Below are 24,674 nucleotides of genomic sequence, written 5' to 3'. Positions count from 1 at the left end.
AAATAAATCAACATTACAAACTATATAATTGCAATAATTCACCTAAAACGCAAATACATTCAGTTCAAAAGTCGTCAAATTATTTTGAGAAAACATTTTTTTCCACTTTTTTTCAATTTAATTCTCTAATTTTTCACCAGATTTCATCAAAAGATACCGGGCGTATAAGTTGGTTCTACAATTTTAAAATTGTTTTTACCTTTTTTTGTGACTTTCAGCACGTTTTTGACCGAAAATGAACATAATTTTTTCAAAAATTACCAAACTTGTGTATTTTCTAGTCAAAAATAGTGGACGTGTGCAAATCCTACCGGATTCGCAGTGGCTATGATTTTTATTAACAATGTTTTTCGGGACTTTACTAAACAAACTCAGTTAACTAAAAATTTTCAGAGATAAATTAAATATTTTCGTTTATTTTTTTTTATAATTTAAGACGTAAGTAATCTAAGGATTCAACGCTAAAGTTTGAAGTTATGTTTCACCTTTAGGTTCATCTCTTTTTCTCTCAAAACAGAAGGTATTTTCCCTTTATTACAATGTGCTCTTACGTTTTTAGCGCCTTACGTACTTTTACCTTTTGCCGCATTATTTTCTTATTTCTGTCAGTTTTATGCTCTCCGCTTTACGTTTAAACGCTTATGTGTTCTCTCATTCTCTTATTTTTGTTTACGTGTTGTTTCCTTACCTTTTCTACACTTTTTTTCATAGAAAAATTGTTGCTCTGATCCGGGTTCGAACCCGCAACCTCCCTGTTCGTAAGTGGCGCTTATACCACTGAGCCACCGGGGCCCAGATACTGAACGTCTTTTGCAGATATATAATTACTATATAATTGCAATAATTCACCTAAAACGCAAATACTTTTAGTTCAAAAGTCGGCGAATTAGCTCGAGAAAACATTTTTTTACACTTTTTTTCAATTTACTTCTGTAATTTTTCATCAGATTTGATCAAAAGATACCGAGCGTATAAGTTGATTCTACAATTTTAAAAATGTTTTTACCTTTGCTGACTTTCAGCACATTTTTGACCGAAAATGGACATAATTACTCCAAAAATCACCAAATTTGTGTATTTTCTTGTACTTTTATGAATAAATCTCCATATTCACTCTTTTGTTTCTTTTCTCTTTTCTTTCTCTGCAGTTATGTATTTCATTTTTCTTATTATTTAGTTTTTATATATTTTTAATTTTTATTTCTTTTCGCCTTCGACTTCGCTCCACAGAGTTTGTATTTTTATTTATTTATGTTCTCTTTTTCTTTAATAACGGCCTATTATTATTATTATTATTATTATTATTATTATTATTATTATTATTATTATTATTTTCTACAAGAAATAACTATTTATTATTCATGTTTTTTTAATTATTTAAAAGTGCAAAATAGAACGACTTTACAATCGATTTATCATTGCCCTTGTTTTAAATAATTCATAAATATAGATTTTCATAATTATAGTCCAGCGTTTTGTATGTATCGACATATAAGTCGTCTCTATTCCTCATTTAGCTGTTGAGCAACCACAAAAATGGTTCTATCTCTTGACCGTTTCGAAGGCAAGGTGGCTGTGGTCACTGGTGCCAGTTCTGGCATTGGAGCTGCAGTTTCCGAACTTTTGGTCGAACACGGAGTCATTGTAAGCCCATTACTCAAAAACCACACAAATCATTCGTTTCAAGGTCGTTGGTTTGGCTCGCCGTGTCGACGTGATCGAGGCGAAAGCCGAGCAACTCCAAGACAAAAAGGGCCAACTCTACGCTCTTAAAACCGACATGAGGAGTGAAAACGATATCGTGAATGCGTTTCAATGGATTCAGGAAAATTTAGGCCCGGTCCATATTTTGGTCAATAGTGCTGGAGTTACAGTTGCTAATAATTTATATGATGGAGATGCGGAAATTTGGAAAATGACTTTGGATGTTAATGTTCTTGGACTGTGTATTGCGACGAGAGAAGCTGTGAAGATGATGCTTGATAATAACATAAACGGGCATATTATTCATCTTAACAGTGTGGCAGGGCATAATATTGTTAATATGCCCGGGATTAATGTTTATGGGGCTAGTAAACATGGGGTTACTTCGTTGGCTGGGACCTTGAAAAATGAACTTAATGCACTTGGGGCCAAAATTAAAGTCACGGTAAGTAAAAGAAGAAAAAGTGAACAAAAAATAAAAGTATTGTACTTATGGAGTTGAGGCACAATTTTTGTGGCTCCTGGCGGCCTGCTTTTTGACACAATCTACAAAAAAATTATGAACATTAACAACCACTGTTTCTACGGTTTTTTAATAAAGAAATTTGCGGTCGACGAAAAAATGTTGTAGTCAATTCGTTAATGTTTTACGTTTATTTTTTGTGCTTTGTTAGAGTGTAAGTCCAGGTATGGTGGCTAGTGAAATGACGGTAATGAACCCTACTATGGACCCGGAACGGTTGGAAATGATGAAAAGTTTGCCGATTTTAAAAGCAGAAGACGTGGCTGAAGCTATTTGTTATTGTTTGTCAACACCAGAAAATGTCCAAGTATGATGAGATCAGACTTTGTTTGGTTTGTTTTCATTTTTTGTTCTTGTAGATAAATCAGTTGACCATAACTCCGATGGGAGAACAGCTCTAAAGCGACGATTTTGCTTCATATTTTGCGCTTTTTAGGTCATTTAGATAAGCTTCAGAAAATGTTAACACTGCGTATAGTTAATTCCATAATAGCTTGGCTACATTACTAAAATCAACGTTCGTCTTGTTTAAATTTATTGAAAAAAATTGCACCAAGCCTGTATCTCTTAGTTATTTTGTGTTTTTAATAAAAAAATTCAAATTTGTTTATACGTTTTTATTTTTTACAAAACTTAGACCTGCAATCAGGGCCGAACTGGCCCTAAATTTGGATAGTTTTCATTATTTTTTTAAGTTTTTATGTTTTACTTTAAATAATTGTTCCCTAAGTCAATGATGAATTATTATTTTTGCGTTTAGCGACAATCCCTAGCAGTTTTTTGATTTTAAAAAATAAAAATTAACAAATCAAAATTTGTATTAGCTGTTTCGAAACTATAAAAACGCCAACGTCGCAATTTACCAAATTATTTACTTTCGGTTCATTTTCATAAAAACCATTGTGGTGCAAATAACGTACTCTTGGCATTAACTTTTATATGAGTTGTCATGGTAATAGCTTCGTCATTTGCACCACAATGGTTTTTATGAGAGTGAACCAAGTATATATAGTTATTAAAGATTAGATCTTTTATTAAAAATATAAACAAAGTACATTATCGATTATTTTTATAAAGTGCATGAAGAAGAAATTACTTAGAAAATTCCAAGACAAATTAATGACCATCCAGAAATCAGTGCTTGGTATTAAATAGTTTATTTTTTCGAATAATTTCGCATTGTTTTATTTTTCAGTATCTAAAATTCTTCTTATAATGAATTGATCTAAAATTTGTGAACGTACCCTATTTTAAATTTTCTGTGTTGTTAGCGCCACTGTCAGCTGTTGCGTGCTTAACCTCACTGTTTTTGCTCCTGTGATTGTGTTGAAAAACAGCTATTAAATACGTAAATCTCTTAAAAATGTAAGTCTAATTAAACTATAAGATCTGCTAATGATTATTACACGATTCATTCAAATCTCCTACAAAAACTAAGTTAAATAACGATTGCAGGAGTGATTTTTTGTGAATTATTTAATTAAAAAAAAAAGAGTGAGGGCCGGTTTACAGGCAATATTGGTTACAGAAAAGGGGATTCTTCCACACGATGAATTGACCACAATTTGCGGTTTTTTCGTCTTACCTATTCGTAATATTTTCGGGAAAAAATATATTTGCTGTTTCAAAACTATAAAAACGCCAACATCGCATTTTCTCTCAAAATTAGCTGTTATAAATTTAATTATTCATGCACTAATTTAATTTATACTTCCAATGAGAGATTAATAACTATTTCACAATTTTACCAATCATTTGGCGTTTTTTATAGAAACAGCTAATATATGATACAACTCATTAGGATTAGTCTTTGACCAAAAAATTCTTACGCTAAAAAAAATTTACCTTCCAAGTTATTTATTTTAACACAAAAAATATGAATAATTTTTGGATATGATGTTAAAATTTGAAGTTAGTTAATTACATGTTAATTACTTTTTTGGGAAAATTTTGGTGTAAAGACGGTAAGATTTAAATTCAATATCTCTACCCTTCAGTTCTTGTCTTAACTTCACATTCCACAAGTGTGCCATGAGTTCCTATGAGCGTATGATTTCGAGAGATGCTCAGCTCAATATTGGCATTTTTTATTTAATTTGAAAACTGTAGTATCTGAAGCGAATTTTTTCAGGATAAATGTGATATTTGATTATTAATTTCATTTCCATTAAAAAAAATTCTAAAAACTTGTTTCTGGATTTTTGGAAATCCTACTTTTTTTTATCTTTTAGTACATATTTTTTTGAACATCACTAAAAGCTATTATCGTAAAATATTGTTACGAGATGATTGCTTTTTGATTTCTTGCGAAAAAAATTTTTTTACACAATACCTAATAAATAAACACCCTCTTTGTGATTTGAAGGTTATTCGGAAATAAAATTAACTAGACGCCCTCTGGTGATGACTTTTGAACTATGTCGAAAACAGTAAAGAAATTTTCGTAATTCCACATTTAACTGACATTTAATGAATTGTTCAACAATTTTGTGTGTATAGTGTTAATTACTTACATTAGAAAGAATCACTTTAAAAGTATGTGGTGGTAAATACTAGCTTTGACTTTGATTCTGTGGTTTTTCGTGGTATAAAGTGTTTATTGTTGGAACTTGAAAGTGGATAAAAAGTGAAAAATATTTAAATTTTGCTTACGAAGTGTTATCAAACAGTTGTCTAATTAAAGATTATAAGTAATGGATCACAGCGAACACAAAGTTTGGCTCAAGAAACCAATAAATTAGTGAAGTGTTATGAATTTTAGGTTAGAATTTTCCACTGAAAAAATCATGAAATGCTGCGGTAAATCTACAAAACTACAATAAAGATTAACAACTGCTGATACATTTAAACGTAAATTATGCCAAAAGGTAGGCTTTTCAATGTCTTTGTAATAATTTTCCAATAAAGAAAGTGAACCAAACAGTCATTCGTTATTCGTGTTTTCCTCGTCATCTCTCATTTGTCAACATAAGTTTCTTGCATCAAAGATGCAATAATCATTACGCATAGGCAATGTAATAATTGTGAAGCCCCAAAATTCGTACAACGCTCAAAATATCCGAATAAACATTTTCCCGCCATTTATGGTTACTGTTTTCGACCTAGCTCAGTGGCGCCCCCAACGGTAACTTTACTTCCGAATAGGAGATGAGAAGTTTATTGCATTTACAAAAAAATTGTATTTTGTTACATACCTAATACAATAAACTTATTGTCTAACATTAGTGGTTTATACTTTTTCTTTCAGATTGTTATTCTCCGAAATGGAACTGTACAAGTGCCAAATATACCATACCAAGGGCAAAGAAGCATTTGATTGCTCAAACGGTGGCCTTGAACCCTACAAGTGTCACAAATGCAATGCCTTCGCTACGCCATTATTATCACAACTGAGGTATCACATCCTCCAAGGTCACACATCACAATGTGTTGAACCCACGACATACAAATGTCCCTCATGTGATTTCAAGTCATTTTCGGAATTTTTGCTTTCCCATCATTTAAATTTAACACAACACCAAAGCAAGGACATCTACAAATGTATAAATTGTGACTACAAGACTAAATTTTTCGTCAGTTTGAGAAAACATTTTCTCCAAAAACATCCAGACATTGTCTGGTTCAAATGCGAGCACTGTCCCTTTAAGGGAATAAACAAGAACGATTTGCGCCGCCACCTTAGACAAAACCACGATCCTAGCCTTCGATATCAGTGCCAATATTGCGATTACAAAACGAAAAAAAACTACACTTTGAGACGCCATGTTATCACTCAACACGAACTTAAGCAAAAACATTTACCCCGGACGTTGATTTGCCCCAAATGCCAGTTCACCACGCCTTTCAGACACAAGTTGAACAAGCACGTGGTGAACAAACACGGCCCTAGTAGGTTCAAGTGCGAGCAATGCGAGTTTGGGACCAGATACAAGTACAACTTGCAAAAACACGTCGCTGTTAAGCACACAAATAACCCCAAAGTGCTCAAATGCCAGATGTGCGAATATAAGCCCAAGCATAAGGACTACCTCATAGACCACATACGGACCCAACATGGCGTCGTTCCGGCATTCGAGTGTGCGCCTTGCGAGTTCAAAACAAATGTTAAGCGGTCTTTCGTTAGACATTGTCGGGCACATAATGAATCCCAGAAGTGTAACGAGTGCGGTTTAAGTTTACAAAATAAGTTGGAACTTGCCAAACACAAAAAACTTGAACATTTGAAGGTTAGCGTGGATGTTAAAGTGCACAAATGCCAACTTTGTGATTTTCAAAGTGAATATCCGGGGAATGTCCATAGGCATAAGTACAATAAACATTTGGATCAGTGGGTTTACTGTGCGCATTGTGATCACAAAACGAAAAGGAAGGACAGTTTGCTTGAGCATCTGAGGACACAGCATAAGCTTGCCCTTATCTAGTGGTTTGTGATTTTGGAACACAAAAAAATTGAAGGCGGAATTCAATATATATATTTTGGTTTTTGTGTGGTAGTTATGTTGGATTTGGGGACGTAGGGAATGAAGAAATGAAAAGCTTAAATATAGGTTATTTACTTTAATTGCAAAAGTGGTTGTAAAATGAACAAGATACAATAATTCTTATTACGATGGAAAACTTTTAGCATTATTAATATAAAAATGATTTTCGTGTACTTTTCCTGATGTTAAATGATTTATTATTTTTTTAATATAACCGATATCAGATTTTCTAGAAGAAAGTAGCATTAGTTATAACAATACCATCTATCTCTAAAAAATAGGATAGCTGTTTGTATCCAAGGGAGGAAATACATGTTTCCAATTTTTCAAAATATTATTTATTTTCAACATAATAAGAAATTGAATAAAAAAAATTAACTCAATAGCTTTAAAAATAACAAAAATATAAGCTTTTTGTCTGCCGGTTTGACAGCCTGATGACGTCACGCGGCATAAACTGTTCACAAGGTAGCTGCGATTTACACACTATTGTTCCTTCCGGCATTGTATTAGGATCTCTGGATAATTTTATTAACTTAGAGAAATAAATATTGAAAGAAAGTGTTATTTGTGATGATTGAAGTAATTTGTTTAAGTAGATACTGTAATAAATCACTAATAACTAATAATAATCCATTTTAATAATCACACAAAAATCAGCGTTTGCGATTTTTTTTGCTTTAATTCTTTCTGCATGCCTTTGAATTTTTTCAGATTTTTTCTACAATTTCTTATAAATAATAAATATTAATTAATGAGAAATATTTATGTTAATAAAATATTATTTTATTTAAAAAAATTAAAAACATTAACCAATAGAAAATTTTATGATTTCTAGAACAAGCGATGCTTGCAAAATGTTTTGTACAAAAAATATGTAAAAAAATAAGTGTTCTACAAACGACTTCTTAGTTAAGATATCGACTCTTGCATAAACATAAATACAATTTCTTTATTTGTCAAGACTTTTGAAGACGCGTTCGATGAATGAGTTATTGTAATGTTCTCATTTTTTATATCAAACGGTTTTATAACGTGAGATTTCTGAATTTTATTTATTTTATTTAGGGCTAATAGTTCATTAAACATTCGTAAAAGATATAGAAGTGCAATAGCAAAATATTTTTCAAAATTCGCATTTTGATAACTCTCCCGTTATCGAATTTTGAAAACAAAAATACATTTGTGATCAGCAAGAAGTGGACATTCGTTGCATTGTCTTGGTTTTTCAAAAAAAAATTATTAAAAAAAAAAGAATTTTTTTTCCAAAAATAAATCAAAAAATAAAAAAATGTTAAGTTGGCGCAAAAAAAAATTAACAAATTGATTAACAAATCAATGTTGTTTAAAACAGTTCACCAAGGGGGTGAATGGTCAACTCATGCACCTACAAAAAAAAAATAAACAAATTTCTAAATTAGGTATAGTTAAGTTGGCAATACTTGAACATGTGGCCCTGTCGCCAAAACGTAGAGAATCGCATCGGCGATATCTTCCGGTTTAAGGGCCGGAATATCGAAATTTTTCGAATCGTTTTCATCTTCCAAGTCTCTAACCAGGCCCGGACTTATACTCTGCCAAAAAAATTACAGTAAAGAAAATAATATCAATGACTTTTTTCCTATATACTGTGACTTTAACCAAGCTTCGAGTGGTTCGTAACTCCTGTCGTAGACTTTCGGTCAGGGCCGTAACGGCAAACTTCGAGGCCGGGTAGACATTGAGACTTGGCTCGGCCATATTGGGGACAATATGGCCGGCGATTGAGTTCATATGGATCACGTGACCTGCGACATTACACCTTCGCATGATTTTGACAGCTTCACGGGTGCAAATACAGAGTGCCATGACGTTGACGTCAAAAACGCGCCGCCATTCTTTCGCGGCGCCATCTTGAAAACAATGAACTAGATACGAAATGGCGGTTCGGGAGCGTCACCTATGAGAGTTGTGGACCGGCTTAAGCTAGCATTGTTGATTAGGACTTGAACTGGCCCCAACTTTTCTAAAATATAATTGAAAGTTTTGACAACGTCTTCGTCCTTTGTTATGTCGCATTTTAACGCCAGGATTTGACCGCATGCGTTGGTGAGAGTGGAGCCGAGGTCCTGGATGCGGTGCGTGAGACGCGCCAAGCCTACTACCTATCAGGCAAAGTCAGGGTGGTATTGATAAAACTTAATAACTGATCAATAAATAAAAATTATGAATTAATGCGAGTTTGCTTGTTTTTTTCACCTTCATCCCTTTCTCGGCCAAAGCTTTCATTAAAGTGGGTCCTGTACCAATACTGGCACCTGTCACTATTGCCACTTTACCCTCCCAACGTTCCATTTTTCGACCAGAAAAGTTCAACAAGTCTGGAGCGTGACAAGACGACTCGGTTACTGAATTAATTCAGTTCAAACTGTCGCGTTTTTGTGATACACCCTGTATGCCTAGATGTTGTACATTTTTTAAATTTAAAACACATGTTTTTTAAGTAAATTGAAACTAGAATAGACGATTTTTTTAAATCAACTCGAATGGTCAAGGTCAGTAATCACTACGAAGCAAAACAAAAAAAAAACAGCGATTATTTTGTTAAAAAGTTTTTGAAAAAAATCGAAATTTTTTTTAAAATTTTAAACCGAGAAGTTGGGTTAAAGCTGGTAAATTTCTGGTTCCCTGTATTTTTGCATCCTATATACAGGGTTATTCACGTATCAATCCGCGTCTAACTGTAAAAAAACTCAAATGACAATTTCATACCGACTTAGATTTATGATTTGATTTTTAAACACAAAATTTGAACGTATACTTTGTAAACTGTATTTTGTGTTGTTTTTACTTGATCAGAGTTTTATGTGAATAACCCTGTATTAATAAATTTTTTTAAACTCTGAAAAAATGCATTTTTTTAAGCGAAACTTCTCTTGTCGAACGTTTTTTTAATTAATTCAATTCGAACTGTCGCGTTTTTATTATAGACCCTGTATGTTTGGATGTTATACAATTATTTGCATTTTTTAACTTCAAAACACATGTTTTTTTAAGTAAATTGAAACTGGAATAGACGATTTTTTTAAATCAACTCGAATGGCCAAGGTCAGTAATCACTACGATGCAAAACAAAAAAAACAGCGATTATTTTGTTAAAAAGTTTTTGAAAAAAATCGAATTTTTTTTTTAAATTTTAAACGGAGAAGTTGGGTTAAAGCTGGTAAATTTCTGGTTCCCTGTATTTTTGCATCCGATATACAGGGTTATTCACGTATCAATCCACGTCTGACTGTAAAAAAACTCAAATGACAATTTCATACCGACTTAGATTTATGATTTGATTTTTAAACACAAAGTTTGAACATTTACTTTGTAAACTGTATTTTGTGTTGTTTCTACTTGATCAGAGTTTTATGTGAATAACCCTGTATTAATAATTTTTTTGGTCCTGTGAGTCAGATGTGAAAATCGGGTAAGAAAAAAACACAAAATTAATGGAAGTTATTTTATTATACGTTTGCTGATCAATTATTGCACCTACAACTTTTTTCACAGTGATTAGAGAATAAAAAAAACAAATTTTAGTGTTGCGATTTATTTAGAACTGATCTCCCACTGGACGAATCGTTAACTCGCTCACCTGTAATACATTATTATCAACAAAATAATAAAAAAATCGTTAAATCCGGACCTGAACGTTGGGCTCCGTCCCTAGCACGTACACTACGGCATGTGCGATATTTTCCGGTTTAAGAGCCGGAATTTGTGCCAACGTTTATTTTTTTAAGTTTTTGAAAAAAATCGAAAATATTTTTTAAATTTTAAACGGAGAAGTTGGGTTAAAGCTGGTAAATTTCTGGTTCCCTATATTTTTGCATCCTATATACAGGGTTATTCACGTATCAATCTGCGTCTGACTGTAAAAAAACTCAAATGGCAATTTCATACCGACTTAGATTTATGATTTGATTTTTAAACACAAACTATGAACGTATACTTTGTAAACTGTATTTTGTGTTGTTTCTGCTTGATCAGAGTTTTATGTGAATAACCCTGTATTAATAATTTTTTTGGTCCTGTGAGACAGATGTAAAAATCGGGTAAGAAAAAAACACAAAATTAATGGAAGTTATTTTATTATACGTTTGCTGATCAATTATTGCACCTAAAACTTTTTCACAGTGATTAGAGAATAAAAAAACACGAAATTTTAGTGTTGCGATTTATTTAGAACGGATCTCCCACGGGACGAATCGTTAACTCGCTCACCTGTAACACACTATCACCTACAAAATAACAAAAAATTGTTAAATCCGGACCTGGACGTTGGGCTCCGTCCCTAGCACGTACACTACGGCTTGTGCGATATTTTCCGGTTTAAGAGCCGGAATTTGTGCCAACATTTATTTTATTTTGTTAGAAAGTTTTTGAAAAAAATCGAAAATATTTTTTAAATTTTAAACGGAGAAGTTGGGTGAAAGCTGGTAAATTTCTGGTTCCCTGTATTTTTGCATCCCATATACAGGGTTATTCACGTATCAATCCGCGTCTGACTGTAAAAAAACTCAAATGTTAATTTCATACCGACTTAGATTTATCATTTGATTTTTAAACACAAACTATGAACGTATACTTTGTAAACTGTATTTTGTGTTGTTTCTGCTTGATCAGAGTTTTATGTGAATAACCCTGTATTAATAATTTTTTGGTCCTGTGAGACAGATGTGAAAATCGGATAAGAAAAAAACACAAAATTAATGGAAGTTATTTTATTATACGTTTGCTGATCAATTATTGCACTAAAACTTTTTCACAGTGATTAGAGAATAAAAAACTCCAAATTTTAGTGTTGCGATTTATTTAGAACGGATCTCCCACTGGACGAATCGTTAACTCGCTCACCTGTAACACACTATCACCTACAAAATAACAAAAAATTGTTAAATCCGGACCTGGACGTTGGGCTCCGTCCCTAGCACGTACACTACGGCTTGTGCGATATTTTCCGGTTTAAGGGCCGGAATTTGTGCCAACATTTCTTTCATGTCGTCTCCGCCCATGCCTTCTTGGAATTCAGTTCGGACAACTCCCGGACTAATACTCTGGAAAAGTGCATTTTTTAAGCGAAACTTCTCTTGTTGAACGTTTTTTTTAATACGCGTACCGTGACCTTGATCCGGGTTTTGTCCCTGACTAATTCCTGGCGCAGTGTTTCGGTCAGGGCCGTAACGGCGAATTTTGAGGCCGGATAGACGTTGAAGTCGGGGATATTTTGGACCTGGTGGCCCGCAATGGAGTTTAAGTGGATGATGTGTCCGTCAATATCGTATTCTTTCATGATTTTGACCGCTTCGCGGGTGCAAATACATAAGGCCATAATGTTAACTTCGAGAACTTGGCGCCAGAGGTCGCTATCACCATCTTAAATAAAAATTTTGTTATGGGAGAAAACCTACAAATCATTGTTTTTTTTGGGAGACACGTCATGCGAGAATAATGAACTTCGTTAAATAATTACCTACTGTTTTGTGCAAGTCATCTGAATAACGAGAAAACTAAAGCGAATTTCTGAAAAATATGTTCAGTATTTTATGTAGTAGGCATTGATCTATGCTATTTCTGGTCCTGTTTTAATAAGTAATGTATTGTATGCGATACGTAATTGAAACGTCAATAAAGTTTTCAACAAACAAAACATATAAACTGAACTAAAAGTAACGCACAAAGTTCATATTTTTGCTATTAGTCATTTTTCAAAAAATCTTCGAACAAGTTCGACATTTATGATGTCATTCGTGACGTCAATTTAAGTTTTTTTATATGACAAACGACATTTTCAGCGGCTCACTTTCTGTATTATACCAACTTTCAACGAGATCTGACATTTTAAATTTTTTTGCTAAAAATTAAGAGAAGCAATTTCAATAGTAGAAAATTTTATTCAACAAAAAAATTCATAACTCAAAAACTAAAAGTCTTAGAGCAATGCGGTTTGTTCCATTGAATTCAGCGGCTCATTTTCTGTGTCATACCAACTTTTCACGAGATTTAAAATTTTAATTTTTTTTGCTAAAATTTCCTCTGAGTAATAAATACACTTACCTTCAAAGAGGTGAAAAAAAATTTTTTTTAACTCACTCCAGTCAATTTTTATGGACTTTTACATGTCTTAACAACCCACAAAAGTTGTTAAAAGTCCACAAAAAGTCCATATGTTCGATTTTTTGATGTTTGATTTTTTCAATTTTCGTCGCAGTTTTTGTCGATTTTGGGTACCCGGAATATTTGTCGAGCAATAGCTCCGGAACTATCAGAGATAACCCCATGAAGTGTATTATCGTTGGAAAGTTCTTTAAATTATCTATTTTTTTCAAAAAAAAATATTGTTCTCTGACTAATAGTTTTCGAGCAAATTGGAGACAAATGCCAAATTTGGTAAAATTTTAAAAAATTCATAACTAAAAAACTATTGGGAATTTGGCAATTTTCTTGATGCCAATCGATTCCCCGGATCATTTTGCATAGGTATGGATAAAAATAGTTCCACTTTTTCGAATAGTTTAGCCGTAAATGAGAAAATAAAAAAAATTAAAAAAAAGTTAACACCCCCCCCCTTAAAATCGGTCAATTTTTAAAGTGTCTCTAAATCAAATGAAACCTATTCTATCTTATAGATTTTGATGTGCTCTTTCCGATCTAAAAAAGCGTTTTCTCCTAGCTCTTTTAGTTTGGCCGTAATCGGCGTTTGAAAATTGAAAAATTTTTTGCGAGATATCGCCTTGAGTCCTATGCCATTTTGTAGAGCTTTTTATTCCGGTTGTCCTCGATTTTTCCGTTTTTCGATAACTCTAATAGTTTGGCCGTGATTGGCGGTTGAAAATTGAAAAAAAGCGAAAATGGAAACCTTTTTTTGCGTTTTTCTCGGAAACTGTAAGACTTAGAGCAACGAACAAAAAACCATCTGATAGCGCTTAATTTTAGCTATTTTTTCGTCTGAACCCGGAGCCGCTCCGGGGAACGGTTCCGGCTACAGAGGCGATCAAAGTTTTTCACTAAAAAAATTCATAAAAAAAAAACTAAAAGTCGTAGAGCAATGCGGTTTGCTCCATTGAATTCTACGGCTCATTTTACATAATATATCAATTTTTCACAAGAATTAAAAATTTAAAATTTTTTGCCTAAATTTAGGGTAGCCATTTGTCATAGTGAAAAATTTTATTCATTAAAAAAATTCATAACTCGAAAACTAAAAGTCGTAGAGGAATGCGGTTTGTTCCATTGAATTCAGCGGCTCATTTTCTGTATTATACCCACTTTTCAAATTTAAAATTTTTATTTTTTTTGCTAAAATTTCCTGAGTAATAAATACACACACTTACCTTCAAAGAGGTGAATTTTTTTTTTTTTAAACTAACTCCAGCAAATTTTTATGGACTTCTACATGTCTTAACAACCCACTAAAGTTGTTAAAAGTCCACAAAAAGTCCATTTGATCGATTTTTTGATGTTTGATTTTTTCAATTTTCATCGCAGTTTTTGTCGATTTTGGGTACCCGGAACTTTTGTCGAGCAATAGTTCCGGAACTATACGAGATAACCCCATGAAGTGTATTATCGTTGGAAAGCTCTTTAAATTATCTATCTTTTTAAAAAAAATATATTGTTGTCTGACTTATAGTTTTCGAGAAAATGCAAAGAAAAGCAAAAATTAGATCATATACTCAAATATTCATAACTAAAAAACTATTGGGAGCTTGGCAATTTTCTCGATGCCAATCGGTTAATTATGTTCAGTATTTTATGTAGTAAGCACTGATCTATGCTATTTCTGGTCCTGTTTTAATAAGTAATGTATTGTATGCGATACGTAATTGAAACGTCAATAAAGTTTTCAACAAACAAAACATATAAACTGAACTAAAAGTAACGCACAAAGTTCATATTTTTGCTATTAGTCATTTTTCAAAAAATCTTCGAACAAGTTGATTTTATTTTGACTCTCATAGTGACATTTATGATGTCATTCGTGACGTCAATTTTAGTTTTTTAAATGACAAACGACATTTTTGTTCAACAAATGAAATTAAAAATTTTGTTTTTGACTAAGAAAACCAAAACCAAAAAAAAAATAAATAAATAAAGCAAGAACGAAAAAATAAAATATTATGAGTATTTCAATAACGGTCATAAGTCATAATTTTATTTTGTTTTCTTCTTTTTTTGTTATTTTTTCTTTATTTTTTTAAATTTGTTTATGCTTACTTTAATTACTTAATTAATGTAATATTGTTTTAAACCAGATTTTCAATAAAAATCTCACCGGAAAGGCTCGTCGCTTTAGTAAGCCCGGCATTATTGATCAAAATATGTACAGGTCCCACGCTTTCAATAACCCACTTGAAAGCCTCCAAAATACTCTCTTCCTTTGTAAGGTCGCAAGCAACAGCAAAAAGCTCCCCAGGTTGATCAGCCAAATCAGCAGCCAGCTCTTCGACCCGTTCAACACGTCTCGCAAGACCAATCACCTAAATATTTTTTTTTGTAATTTAGAAAAAATAAATTCAATTCGTACAAACCTTAAGTCCTTTTTGAACCAAAAGCTTTGCTATCGCAGCTCCAATTCCAGAACTAGCGCCTGTCACTATTGCTATTTTTCCTTCCCAACGGTCCATTTTACCAGCAACAAGTCTCGACGGAAAGTGATGGGTGAAATTATGGGTTGGAATAAAGATCGATGTTAGCCAAGCAACGAGCTCACAACATTATTCGTATTACAAATGAGATGGGTAAATATTTGGTCGGTTTGGTACTAATTATTAAAACCTCATGAGTCATGGCCAAAAATTGAGTGTTTCTAACGTAGAATGACCGGCGGAATCCAAATCTGCAAGAATCAAGTCGATACGACTAACCGTTCGGCAAAAATAGAGAAAACTTTACAAATGACTATCAATTTTTTTATTTCCTTACTGGTACTGAAATAAATAGGCAATTGTCTCCTATTTAGACAATCAAAAATTTTAAAAATTACGCTAAAAAAAATTAAAATAAATGTAGGCAAGTGATCAAAAAATTTTTTTAAACTCACTCCGGTAAATTTTTATGGACTTCTATATGTCTTAACAACCCACTAAACTTGTTAAAAGTTTACAAAAAGTCTATATGTTCAATTTTTTGATGTTTGATTTTTTCAATTTTCGTCGCAGTTTTTGTCGATTTTGGGTTCCCGGAACTTTTGTCGAGCAATAGCTCCGGAACTATTAGAAATAACCCCATGAAGTGTATTATCGTTGGAAAGATCTTTAAATTATGTATTTTTTTCAAAGAAGATTATTGTTCTCGCACTAATAGTTTTCGAGCAAATTGCAAACAAAAGCAAAAATTGGTAAAATTTTAAAAAATTCATAACTAAAAAACTATTGGGAATTTGCCAATTTCTTCGATGCCAATCGATTCTCGGGATCATTTTGCATGGGTATGGATCAAAATAGTTCCACTTTCTCGAACAGTATTGCCGTAATTTATTTTATTTTAATTTGAAAAATGGTGGATGCGCCGAATTATTTTTCAAAAAATTCATAACTCAAAAACTAAAAGCCTTAGAGCAATGCGGTTTGTTCCACTGAATTCAGCGGCTCATTTTCTGTATTATACCAACTTTTCACGAAATTTAAAAGTTTCAATTTTTTTGCTCAAATTTCCTGAGTAATAAATACACTTTACCTTCAAAGAGGTGAAAAATTATTTTTTTTAAAACTCACTCCAGTAAATTTTTATGGACTTCTACATGTCTTAAGAACCCACAAAAGTTGTTAAAAGTCCACAAAAAGTCCATATGTTCGATTTTTTGATGTTTGAATTTTTCAATTTTCGTTGCAGTTTTTGTCGATTTTGGGTACCCGAAACTTTTGTCAAGCAATAGCTCCGGAACTATCAAAGATAACCCCATGAAGTGTATTATCGTTGGAAAGCTCTTTAAATTATCTATCTTTTTAAAAAAAAATATTTTTCTCCAACTAATAGTTTTCGAGCAAATTAGAGACAAATGCAAAAATTGGTACAATTTTAAAAAATTCATAATTAAAAAACTATTCGGAATTTGGCAATTTTCTCGATGCCAATCGATTCCCCGGATCATTTTGCATAGGCTTGGATCGAAACAGTTCCACTTTTTCGAATAGTTTAGTCGTAATTGGGAAAATAAAAAAAATTTAAAACAAGTTAACACCCCCCCCTTAAAATCAGTCAATTTTTAAAGTGTCTCTAAATCAAATGAAACCTATTCTGTCTTATAGATTTTGATGTGCTCTTTCCGATCTAAAAAAGCGTTTTCTCCTAACTCTTTTAGTTTGGCCGTAATCGGCGTTTGAAAGTTGAAAAATTTTTTGCGAGATATCGCCTTGAGTCCTATGCCATTTTGTAAAGCTTTTTATTCCGGTTGTCCTCCATTTTTCCGTTTCTCGATAACTCTAATAGTTTCGCCGTAATTGGCGATTGAAAATTGAAAAAAAGTGAAAATGGAAACCTTTTTTTGCGTTTTTCTCGGAAACTGTAAGACTTAGAGCAACGAACAAAAAACCATCTGATAGCGCTTAATTTTATCTATTTTTTCGTCCAAACCCGGAGCCGCTCCGGGCAACGGTTCCGGCTACAGAGGCGATCAAAGTTTTTCACTAAAAAAATTCATAAAAAAAAAACTAAAAGTCGTAGAGCATTGCGGTTTGTTCGATTGAATTCTACGGCTCATTTTACATAATATATAAATTTTTCACAAGAATAAAAAATTTAAAATTTTTTGCCTAAATTTAGCGTAGCCATTATTAAGGTAAACAGTTTTATTCAACAAAAAAATTCATAACTCGAAAACTAAAAGTCGTAGAGCACTGCGGTTTGTTCCATTGAATTCAGCGGCTCATTTTCTGTATTATACCAACTTTTCACGAGATTTAAAATTTTCAATTTTTTTGCTCAAATTATAAATACACTTATCTTCAGAGATGAAAAAAAAATTTTTTTAAACTCACTCCAGTAAATTTTTATGGACTTCTACATGTCTTAACAACCCACAAAAGTTGTTTTTAGTCCACAAAAAGTCCATATGCTCGATTTTAAGATGTTTGATTTTTTCAATTTTCGTCGCAGTTTTTGTGGATTATGGGTACCCGGAACTTTTGTCGAGCAATAGCTCCGGAACTATCAGAGATAACCCCATGAAGTGTATTATCGTTGGAAAGCTCTTTAATTTGTCTATCTTTTTCAAAAAAAATATTGTTCTCCGACTAATAGTTCTCGAGCAAATTGCTGCTAAATGCAAAAATTGGTAAAATTTTAAAAAATTCATAACTAAAAAACTATTCGGAATTTGGCAATTTTCTCGATGCCAATCGATTCCCCGGATCATTTTGCATGGGTATGGATCAAAACAGTTCCACTTTTTCGAATAGTTTAGCCATAAATAAGAAAATAAAAAAAAATTAAAAAAAGTTAACACCCCCCCCCTTAGAAATCGGTCAATTTTTAAAGTGTCTCAAAATCAAATAAAACCGATTCTACCTTATAGATTTTGATGTGCTCTTTCCGATCTAAAAAAGCGTTTTCTCTTAGCTCTTTTAGTTTGGCCGTAATCGGCGTTTGAAAATTGAAAATTTTTTTGCGAGAAATCGCCTTGAGTCCTATGCCATTTTGTAGAGTTTTTTATTCTAGTTATCCTCCATTTTTCCGTTTTTCGATAACTCTAATAGTTTCGCCGTAATTGGCGGTTGAAAATTGAAAAAAAGTGAAAATGGAAACCTTTTTTTGCGTTTTTCTCGGAAACTGTACGACTTAGAGCAACGAACAAAAAACCATCTGACAGCGCTTAATTTTATCTATTTTTTCGTCTAAACCCGGAGCCGCTCCGGGCAACGGTTCCGGCTACAGAGGCGATCAAAGTTTTTCACTAAAAAAATTCATTAAAAAAAAACTAAAAGTCGTAGAGCACTGCGGTTTGTTCCATTGAATTCCACGGCTCATTTTACATATTATATCAATTTTTCACAGGAATTAAAAATTTAAAAAAATTCATAACTCAAAAACTAAAAGTCGTAGAGCAATGCGGTTTCTTCCATTGAATTCAGCGGCTCATTTTCTGTGTTATACCAACTTTTTTACACAGTTTTATCAACTACAAGACTCCCAAATCAGATATAAAAGCACTCAAGTTTGATGATATTATCACCAAAGAACAAACAAACAATCAAAATTGCAAAGAAATTAATCAAGATGTGATAAATATTTTTGTTAAACAAACAATCGAGAAAGTTTCCAATTTTTTAAAAATTTTTATTATTTATCTTCAATATGATAGTAAATGACCGGCGGAATCCAAATCTGCAAGAATCAAGTCGCAACGACTAACCGTTGGGAAAATATCGTTAATCTAACCGTTAACTTTACAAAATCACTTTTTTGATCTCCGGCCCGCTCTCTAACAATTAAAAACCAATTTTCCCAACCTCTTGAATTTATCATCACAATGATTTTTCATTTTTTCAATGACAGGTGACGTAATAATGGTTACACAATTATTGTATCAAAAAAAAAAACTCTTCAAATAAATAATTTCGTGGGTATAAAAGTTGTTTGAGTTGGGAGTTTCTTCAGTTCCTGGTTTGAATTGGTACGCGAGATATGGATCGTTGGGTTGGTAAAGTGGCGATTGTTACGGGGGCTAGTGCCGGAATGGGCGCCGCAATAGCCAAAAGTTTGGTGATGAAAGGGTTAAAAGTAAGTGTGATGGATTAGTTATAAAATAAAAAGCGGCCTGAGTTGACAAAATTGGTTTATTGATTCGATGGAAATAGAAGATGTTTGGGTCAAGGTCGCAGCGTAAAGCCTTGAACAAGTTTTATTTTATTATTCATTGTCTGTTTATTTTCTCGTCTTTCCGGTGCTTTTTTGAAATCGAATAACATTGGAACAAAATCGCCTTCGTCCTAATATGTATTATAAATTATAAATTATAAATTATATATTATATATTATATATTATATATTATATATTATATATTATATATTATATATTATATATTGTAACAAGTGTTCAATAATTGTTCTGGTAAGATCGCCTATGTGTGGCAAAAAACGTATATCTCGGTTAACATTACAGAACAATGACAGATGACAGCTGTCAGTGTCAGACCAAAAATGCAGCAAAAATTCACACGTTCAACTGAGCTTGCAGAGTAAATTCTTGAACGTCTGCATACAATTACCATGATTTGCAATGTAATTTTTATCAAAGACTCCTAAACTCCAAAAATATGACAACATTTAAACAGTTGACAGCAAACCATATGAACTTATCATGTAACCTGCGTTCATGCTAGAAAGAGAAAACCACAGAAAACCACGACCAGAACAATTATTAAACACTTGTCATATTATATATTATATATTACATATTATATATTATATATTATATATTATATATTATATATTATATATTATATATTATATATTATATATTATATATTATATATTATATATTATATATTATATATTATATATTATATATTATATATTATATATTATACAGCGTGTTCAAAAACTGGCGCCAACTCAATGGTGTGTGGTAGAGAACTGGTTACATATAAAAGTAAAAATAGTAAAAAAATTCTTTGTATTAAAGTTATTGATAAATAACGGATTTTAGATAAATGATATGTGGCAACGTTGTCTAACAGTCATGATCGCAATAGAATTTGAGCAAGAATAAAAATAAATTATTTTTGAAACGGTTTCCTAGGAAATAATTCCCAGTGTTGGCACATCTACACATTGTGATTTTTTGGATGAATTTTAATTTTTTTAAATTAAAAAAACTGCTAAAATCTGATAGTAAATTTTAAAATAATTATTCATCGTTTTGTTACGGAACGATTACCTGGTATGAAACATAAGAACATAAAAAAATAATGAAAACTAAATAAGTTAACACAATAAGTTTGTAGCTTCAGATTTTTTAAAATATAACTTTAGGAATTTTTTCAACATTTTTCTCGTAATCTGCACTTGCTTCTCAATAACGTGCCACTGAGTTGCTGCGCCAGTTTTTGAGCACCCTGTATATTATATATTATATATTATATATTATATATTATATATTATATATTATATATTATATATTATATATTATATATTATATATTATATATTATAGCTGCAATTTTTTTATTTTTCCCTCCAGGTTGCAGGCCTAGCCCGTCGCATCCAGCGCATCCAAGACCTCGCCAACGAGCTGTCCGATGCCCCAGGTCAGCTCTTCCCCCTGCGCTGCGACATCACCAGCGAGGAGGCCATCCTCAAGTGCTTTAAGTGGGTCACGGACAACGTAGGTCCCGTTCAAATCCTCGTCAACAACGCCGGTCTCACCAGACCCACCAATCTCCTAGGTGGGCCCACTCCACCCACTCCCCACCACTCCCACTAACACGTCATTCTCTAGATGGGGCGAGTGACGAATGGCGACGCGTCTTCGACGTCAACGTCATGGCACTCTGTATTTGCACACGCGAAGCTGTCCGAATCATGCGCGAGAATAATCTCTACGGACACGTGATTCACATGAATGCCATTGCAGGGCATTATGTGCCCAATATGCCTCAGCCGAATTTCAACGTTTATCCGGCCTCGAAATTTGCCGTTACGGCCCTGACCGAGAGTTTGAGGCAAGAGTTGAGGTATAATAAGTTGCCGATTAAAGTTACGGTGAGTTGAGTTAAGGGCTAAATGGGCTATAGCCCAGGGCGGCAAAAATATGTTTATTATGATTAAAAAATAACTTAATTATCTTAATTCATTAAAAAATACAACTGATAAACCTCATGAAGTTAAAAGCAGATATATATTTAGATATATTAGAAGTAGATAAAAAATTATTTGACGATTCCAAATCAGTCTTCATTATTATCCCATTAGACAAAATTATATATTATATAATATATATTATAAAATATATATAAATATATAAAATATAAAATATATATTTTATATTTATATATATACGGATATTATATAATATATATAATATTAGATATACATTATATAAAATATATATGTATATATATATATATATATATATATATATATTATATATACGGACTCGTCTTGCGTAACAAGTTTATAAAATGTCAAGTGTCACCTCATGTGAAAGAGCGTTTTGCAAGGAATACAACGCACTCTTTGTTTTCTGAATATTTCAACTTATAAAGCTGGTTTTTATTTTTTTATCACGTAGACTTTGAAAAAATTCAAAAAACAAATAGTTGAGTTTAAGAGAAAAAAAGTTACTGTTAATCTTTCAAATTAATATATATTATTATGTTGGAATTTGTAAATTTAATGGAATAAAAAAATTAAATATTTGATCTGTCCTTGCGGTTAAAGTGTCGAGAGTTCTGCGTAGTTTTGTTACGTTATGTAATATTGCAGAGTATAAGTCCCGGAGTGGTCCGGACTGAGTTCCAGGATGGGTTCCCGGAGGATGGGACGAAGGAGGCTTTGGCTGAAATGCCGGCTTTACGTCCTGAAGATATCGCAGAAGCTGTGGTTTATATTTTATCGACGGGGCCGCAAGTTCAGGTGAATTGTAAAATTTTTATTACGTTACGTTACGTTGTGTTTGTGTTCACAGGTGCACGAATTGACCGTTCATCCCCTTGGTGAATTATTTTAATATTTCTTTTTTATGTTTGTTTTTAAATGTATAGCAATAAAAACATGCGATCAACACTTGTTGCTTTATTTTCAAAAAAAAAAAAATAACACAATTTCATCCAAAAATAATCACCAGTTTTTTTAATTAAAATTAAACAAATAAAAAATCTATCTGTACAGAACTTAAAAAAAAATAGAAATAGCAAAGTAGGTATTTTTTTTGTACAATAAATATAATACTTTTCAAACACCAGTTTTTTCCTTTATCCAATTTCTGAACGCTGCAGTCCTGGTGTATCCCGCAGGATAATTTTTCTCGCAAGCGCTATCCCCTACAAAACTGAAAATCCCAACATGTATTGGATTTTTCGTCTCAGCATTGATAATAACTAAAGGAGCTCCACCGTCGTGTAAACAGGGACCTTTAACCGAATTTGGGTTTTTCGTGCAAACCACACTTGAAGTAACAACGTCAGGACCGTAAATTTGTTCACACTCTTTGTTATCGATCACAGGGACTTCAGCATATTGCAGAACAGAGGTTAGATTGAAGTTCTGAACGTCTAAAAAAATCGTTTTCATGGCACGATGAAAAATATAAAATTAATTTTGATTAAATTTGTCATTGTTTCAAATATTATTCAAATTTTTTTTCTTATTATAAAAAAATACTTTTGATTATACAGACTGTTTATAAAAAAGTGTAGTATCTCAGGTGGCTCTGGAATTTGAATTTGACGTATTTATTATTTTATACCAATAAAATTTCTGAAAAGTACCAATTTTTATCCACCCAGGCAACCAGTAAAACCAATTTTTTCATATACTAACATTTTTTGTTTTTTCTTGAAAGAAGCAGCTTTTAATACCTACTACGATCCACTTTGTATAAGTCAAAAACAAAAGATAATAAGATAAGAAAATAAATGATAGCGGGATGCGGTTTTGACAAAAAATATTTTCTCAAAAAACAGACCCTTAGCTTCGGAAATCAGAATAGCACCATCCAGTAGATTTTTAAATGTCAAAAGTACGAAAATAGTTACATTATTAAAATAATGTTTTTTTAGACAAAATACTCGTTCCTTAATATTGTTAACAAAAATTTGCTTCAATACATAAAAACTTGACTTTTTGTTTTACCGTCGTGACTGGAATGTCCCCAGCCACTGATAGTGGCACTTGTTCCAGGTGGTAACCCATCTTCATCTAAAGCAATTGGTTTAATGTTTTCTAAAAAAAAAAAAATACCAATAATTTGTCTCACTTTTGAAACTCGATTCTACCGTTAAATTCCAAATCAGTTGGAAGTTTTATTAAAGCAATGTCATTCTGTAGAGTCGCAAAATCAAAATCTTCATGAATCAGCACTTCCCTACTAATACGAAGTTCCGGTGTCGATGAATTAAGATTAACTATTCCTGGATACACATATGCAGTCATGCCAACTCTAAAATTTTTAATCCAATTTTTGCAAGACTTTTTGGTCCCGTACAGTCACGACCAAAAAGAATGACACCCCTACCGACCGGACCAGACTAACAACTTTTAGACCATAAATTTAGACAAACAGCATATTTGTCTAAATTTATAATAATATAATATGCAAATAATACATTTGCCTATTAACCGTATAAGAGTGTCATTCTTTTTGTTCGTGACTGTACATACATATCAATGCAAGATGCAGATGTCAGAACCCATTTTTCATTAATTATGGCACCGTTACAGTAGACAAGGAGATTTGAGCGTAAACAAATGATAAATACTTGCCACGGGAATTGACCAATTTGGGCATCGTTTCCGTTAATAACTTTAATTTCTGCAAGAAACAAGTTTGAAAAAATTGGATTTTTTGGAATAATACCTCGACTTATGGGTGAAATTGTTGGCACACTTTTAGACTCTACCAAAATTGCGAGAGAGAAATATGTCAAAATGCTGCCGAACCACATTTTTCACAGTTCGTATTAGCTTTATTACTGAAATTTAGCTAGTTAGAGATAATAAAGTTAAAAAATATTTATCTATTCCAGGCAATAGATACCAAAAATGCGTATAAGTTTTTGATTTCTAAGAGACGCATAGGAATTGGCAAATTAGTTATTGTTTTATTAGATAGAATTGTGCTTATTCTAAAATTAAGTTGCTTGAGAATTTTTTTTATTTTATTAATTTTTTTATTTTTGTGTTCAACTAAACGTTTTATTTTTTTTCGCAATAAAATTGTTATCCTTAGAAATGAATCATCTTAGAATTTTAGACTTCTTATCTCACCTGATAGGCACT

General features: G+C 32.3%; 7 protein-coding genes across 8 annotated transcripts; 3 read left to right on the top strand and 4 right to left on the bottom strand.

Annotated features, from left to right (window-relative positions):
- The first annotated feature begins 1,489 nt into the window (after positions 1 to 1,489).
- LOC656859 (farnesol dehydrogenase) lies at positions 1,490 to 2,832 on the top strand. The gene is made up of 4 exons (XM_963360.4): positions 1,490 to 1,644; positions 1,688 to 2,149; positions 2,379 to 2,534; positions 2,587 to 2,832. The coding sequence occupies exons 1-4, from the start codon at positions 1,537 to 1,539 to the stop codon at positions 2,626 to 2,628; spliced, it is 768 nt and encodes a 255-aa protein (XP_968453.1). The 5' UTR covers positions 1,490 to 1,536; the 3' UTR covers positions 2,629 to 2,832.
- Positions 2,833 to 3,479: 647 nt separating this feature from the next.
- On the top strand, positions 3,480 to 7,470 carry LOC103313397 (zinc finger protein 711). The gene is made up of 2 exons (XM_015980907.2): positions 3,480 to 3,592; positions 5,475 to 7,470. Exon 2 carries the CDS (start codon positions 5,491 to 5,493, stop codon positions 6,646 to 6,648), a length of 1,158 nt encoding a protein of 385 aa, XP_015836393.1. The 5' UTR covers positions 3,480 to 3,592; positions 5,475 to 5,490; the 3' UTR covers positions 6,649 to 7,470.
- Positions 7,471 to 7,783: 313 nt separating this feature from the next.
- On the bottom strand, positions 7,784 to 11,347 carry LOC135265249 (farnesol dehydrogenase-like). Its single transcript, XM_064358310.1, has 5 exons — positions 11,010 to 11,347; positions 8,648 to 10,330; positions 8,338 to 8,600; positions 8,151 to 8,282; positions 7,784 to 8,095 (listed from the first exon to the last, which is right to left on the bottom strand). Exons 3-5 carry the CDS (start codon positions 8,554 to 8,556, stop codon positions 8,054 to 8,056), a joined length of 393 nt encoding a protein of 130 aa, XP_064214380.1. The 5' UTR covers positions 8,557 to 8,600; positions 8,648 to 10,330; positions 11,010 to 11,347; the 3' UTR covers positions 7,784 to 8,053.
- On the bottom strand, positions 8,616 to 9,042 carry LOC657029 (farnesol dehydrogenase). Its single transcript, XM_008196501.3, has 2 exons — positions 8,947 to 9,042; positions 8,616 to 8,852 (listed from the first exon to the last, which is right to left on the bottom strand). The coding sequence occupies exons 1-2, from the start codon at positions 9,040 to 9,042 to the stop codon at positions 8,616 to 8,618; spliced, it is 333 nt and encodes a 110-aa protein (XP_008194723.2).
- A 97-nt stretch (positions 11,348 to 11,444) lies between the features above and the next one.
- Positions 11,445 to 15,461, bottom strand: LOC657192 (farnesol dehydrogenase). The gene is made up of 5 exons (XM_015980903.2): positions 15,267 to 15,461; positions 15,011 to 15,215; positions 11,855 to 12,111; positions 11,643 to 11,792; positions 11,445 to 11,592 (listed from the first exon to the last, which is right to left on the bottom strand). Exons 1-5 carry the CDS (start codon positions 15,360 to 15,362, stop codon positions 11,551 to 11,553), a joined length of 750 nt encoding a protein of 249 aa, XP_015836389.1. The 5' UTR covers positions 15,363 to 15,461; the 3' UTR covers positions 11,445 to 11,550.
- Positions 15,462 to 19,255: 3,794 nt separating this feature from the next.
- LOC657270 (farnesol dehydrogenase) lies at positions 19,256 to 22,458 on the top strand. Its single transcript, XM_064358309.1, has 5 exons — positions 19,256 to 19,455; positions 20,917 to 21,121; positions 21,175 to 21,437; positions 22,161 to 22,310; positions 22,363 to 22,458. Exons 1-5 carry the CDS (start codon positions 19,360 to 19,362, stop codon positions 22,402 to 22,404), a joined length of 756 nt encoding a protein of 251 aa, XP_064214379.1. The 5' UTR covers positions 19,256 to 19,359; the 3' UTR covers positions 22,405 to 22,458.
- On the bottom strand, positions 22,455 to 24,413 carry LOC103313392 (collagenase). 2 transcript variants are annotated; one of them, XM_015980905.2, is made up of 5 exons: positions 24,259 to 24,413; positions 24,057 to 24,207; positions 23,672 to 23,835; positions 23,529 to 23,618; positions 22,455 to 22,948 (listed from the first exon to the last, which is right to left on the bottom strand). In XM_015980905.2, the coding sequence occupies exons 1-5, from the start codon at positions 24,338 to 24,340 to the stop codon at positions 22,629 to 22,631; spliced, it is 807 nt and encodes a 268-aa protein (XP_015836391.1). In that variant the 5' UTR covers positions 24,341 to 24,413; the 3' UTR covers positions 22,455 to 22,628. The 2 variants fall into 2 exon arrangements, with proteins under 2 accessions (XP_015836391.1, XP_008194727.1); XM_008196505.3 differs by having other exon boundaries at positions 24,253 to 24,392.
- Positions 24,414 to 24,674: the final 261 nt, after the last annotated feature.

The sequence above is a fragment of the Tribolium castaneum genome, chromosome 8 (assembly GCF_031307605.1).
Source record: "Tribolium castaneum strain GA2 chromosome 8, icTriCast1.1, whole genome shotgun sequence".
Taxonomy (NCBI): Eukaryota; Metazoa; Arthropoda; class Insecta; order Coleoptera; family Tenebrionidae; genus Tribolium; species Tribolium castaneum.
This window is presented reverse-complemented; position numbering and strand designations above follow the sequence as displayed.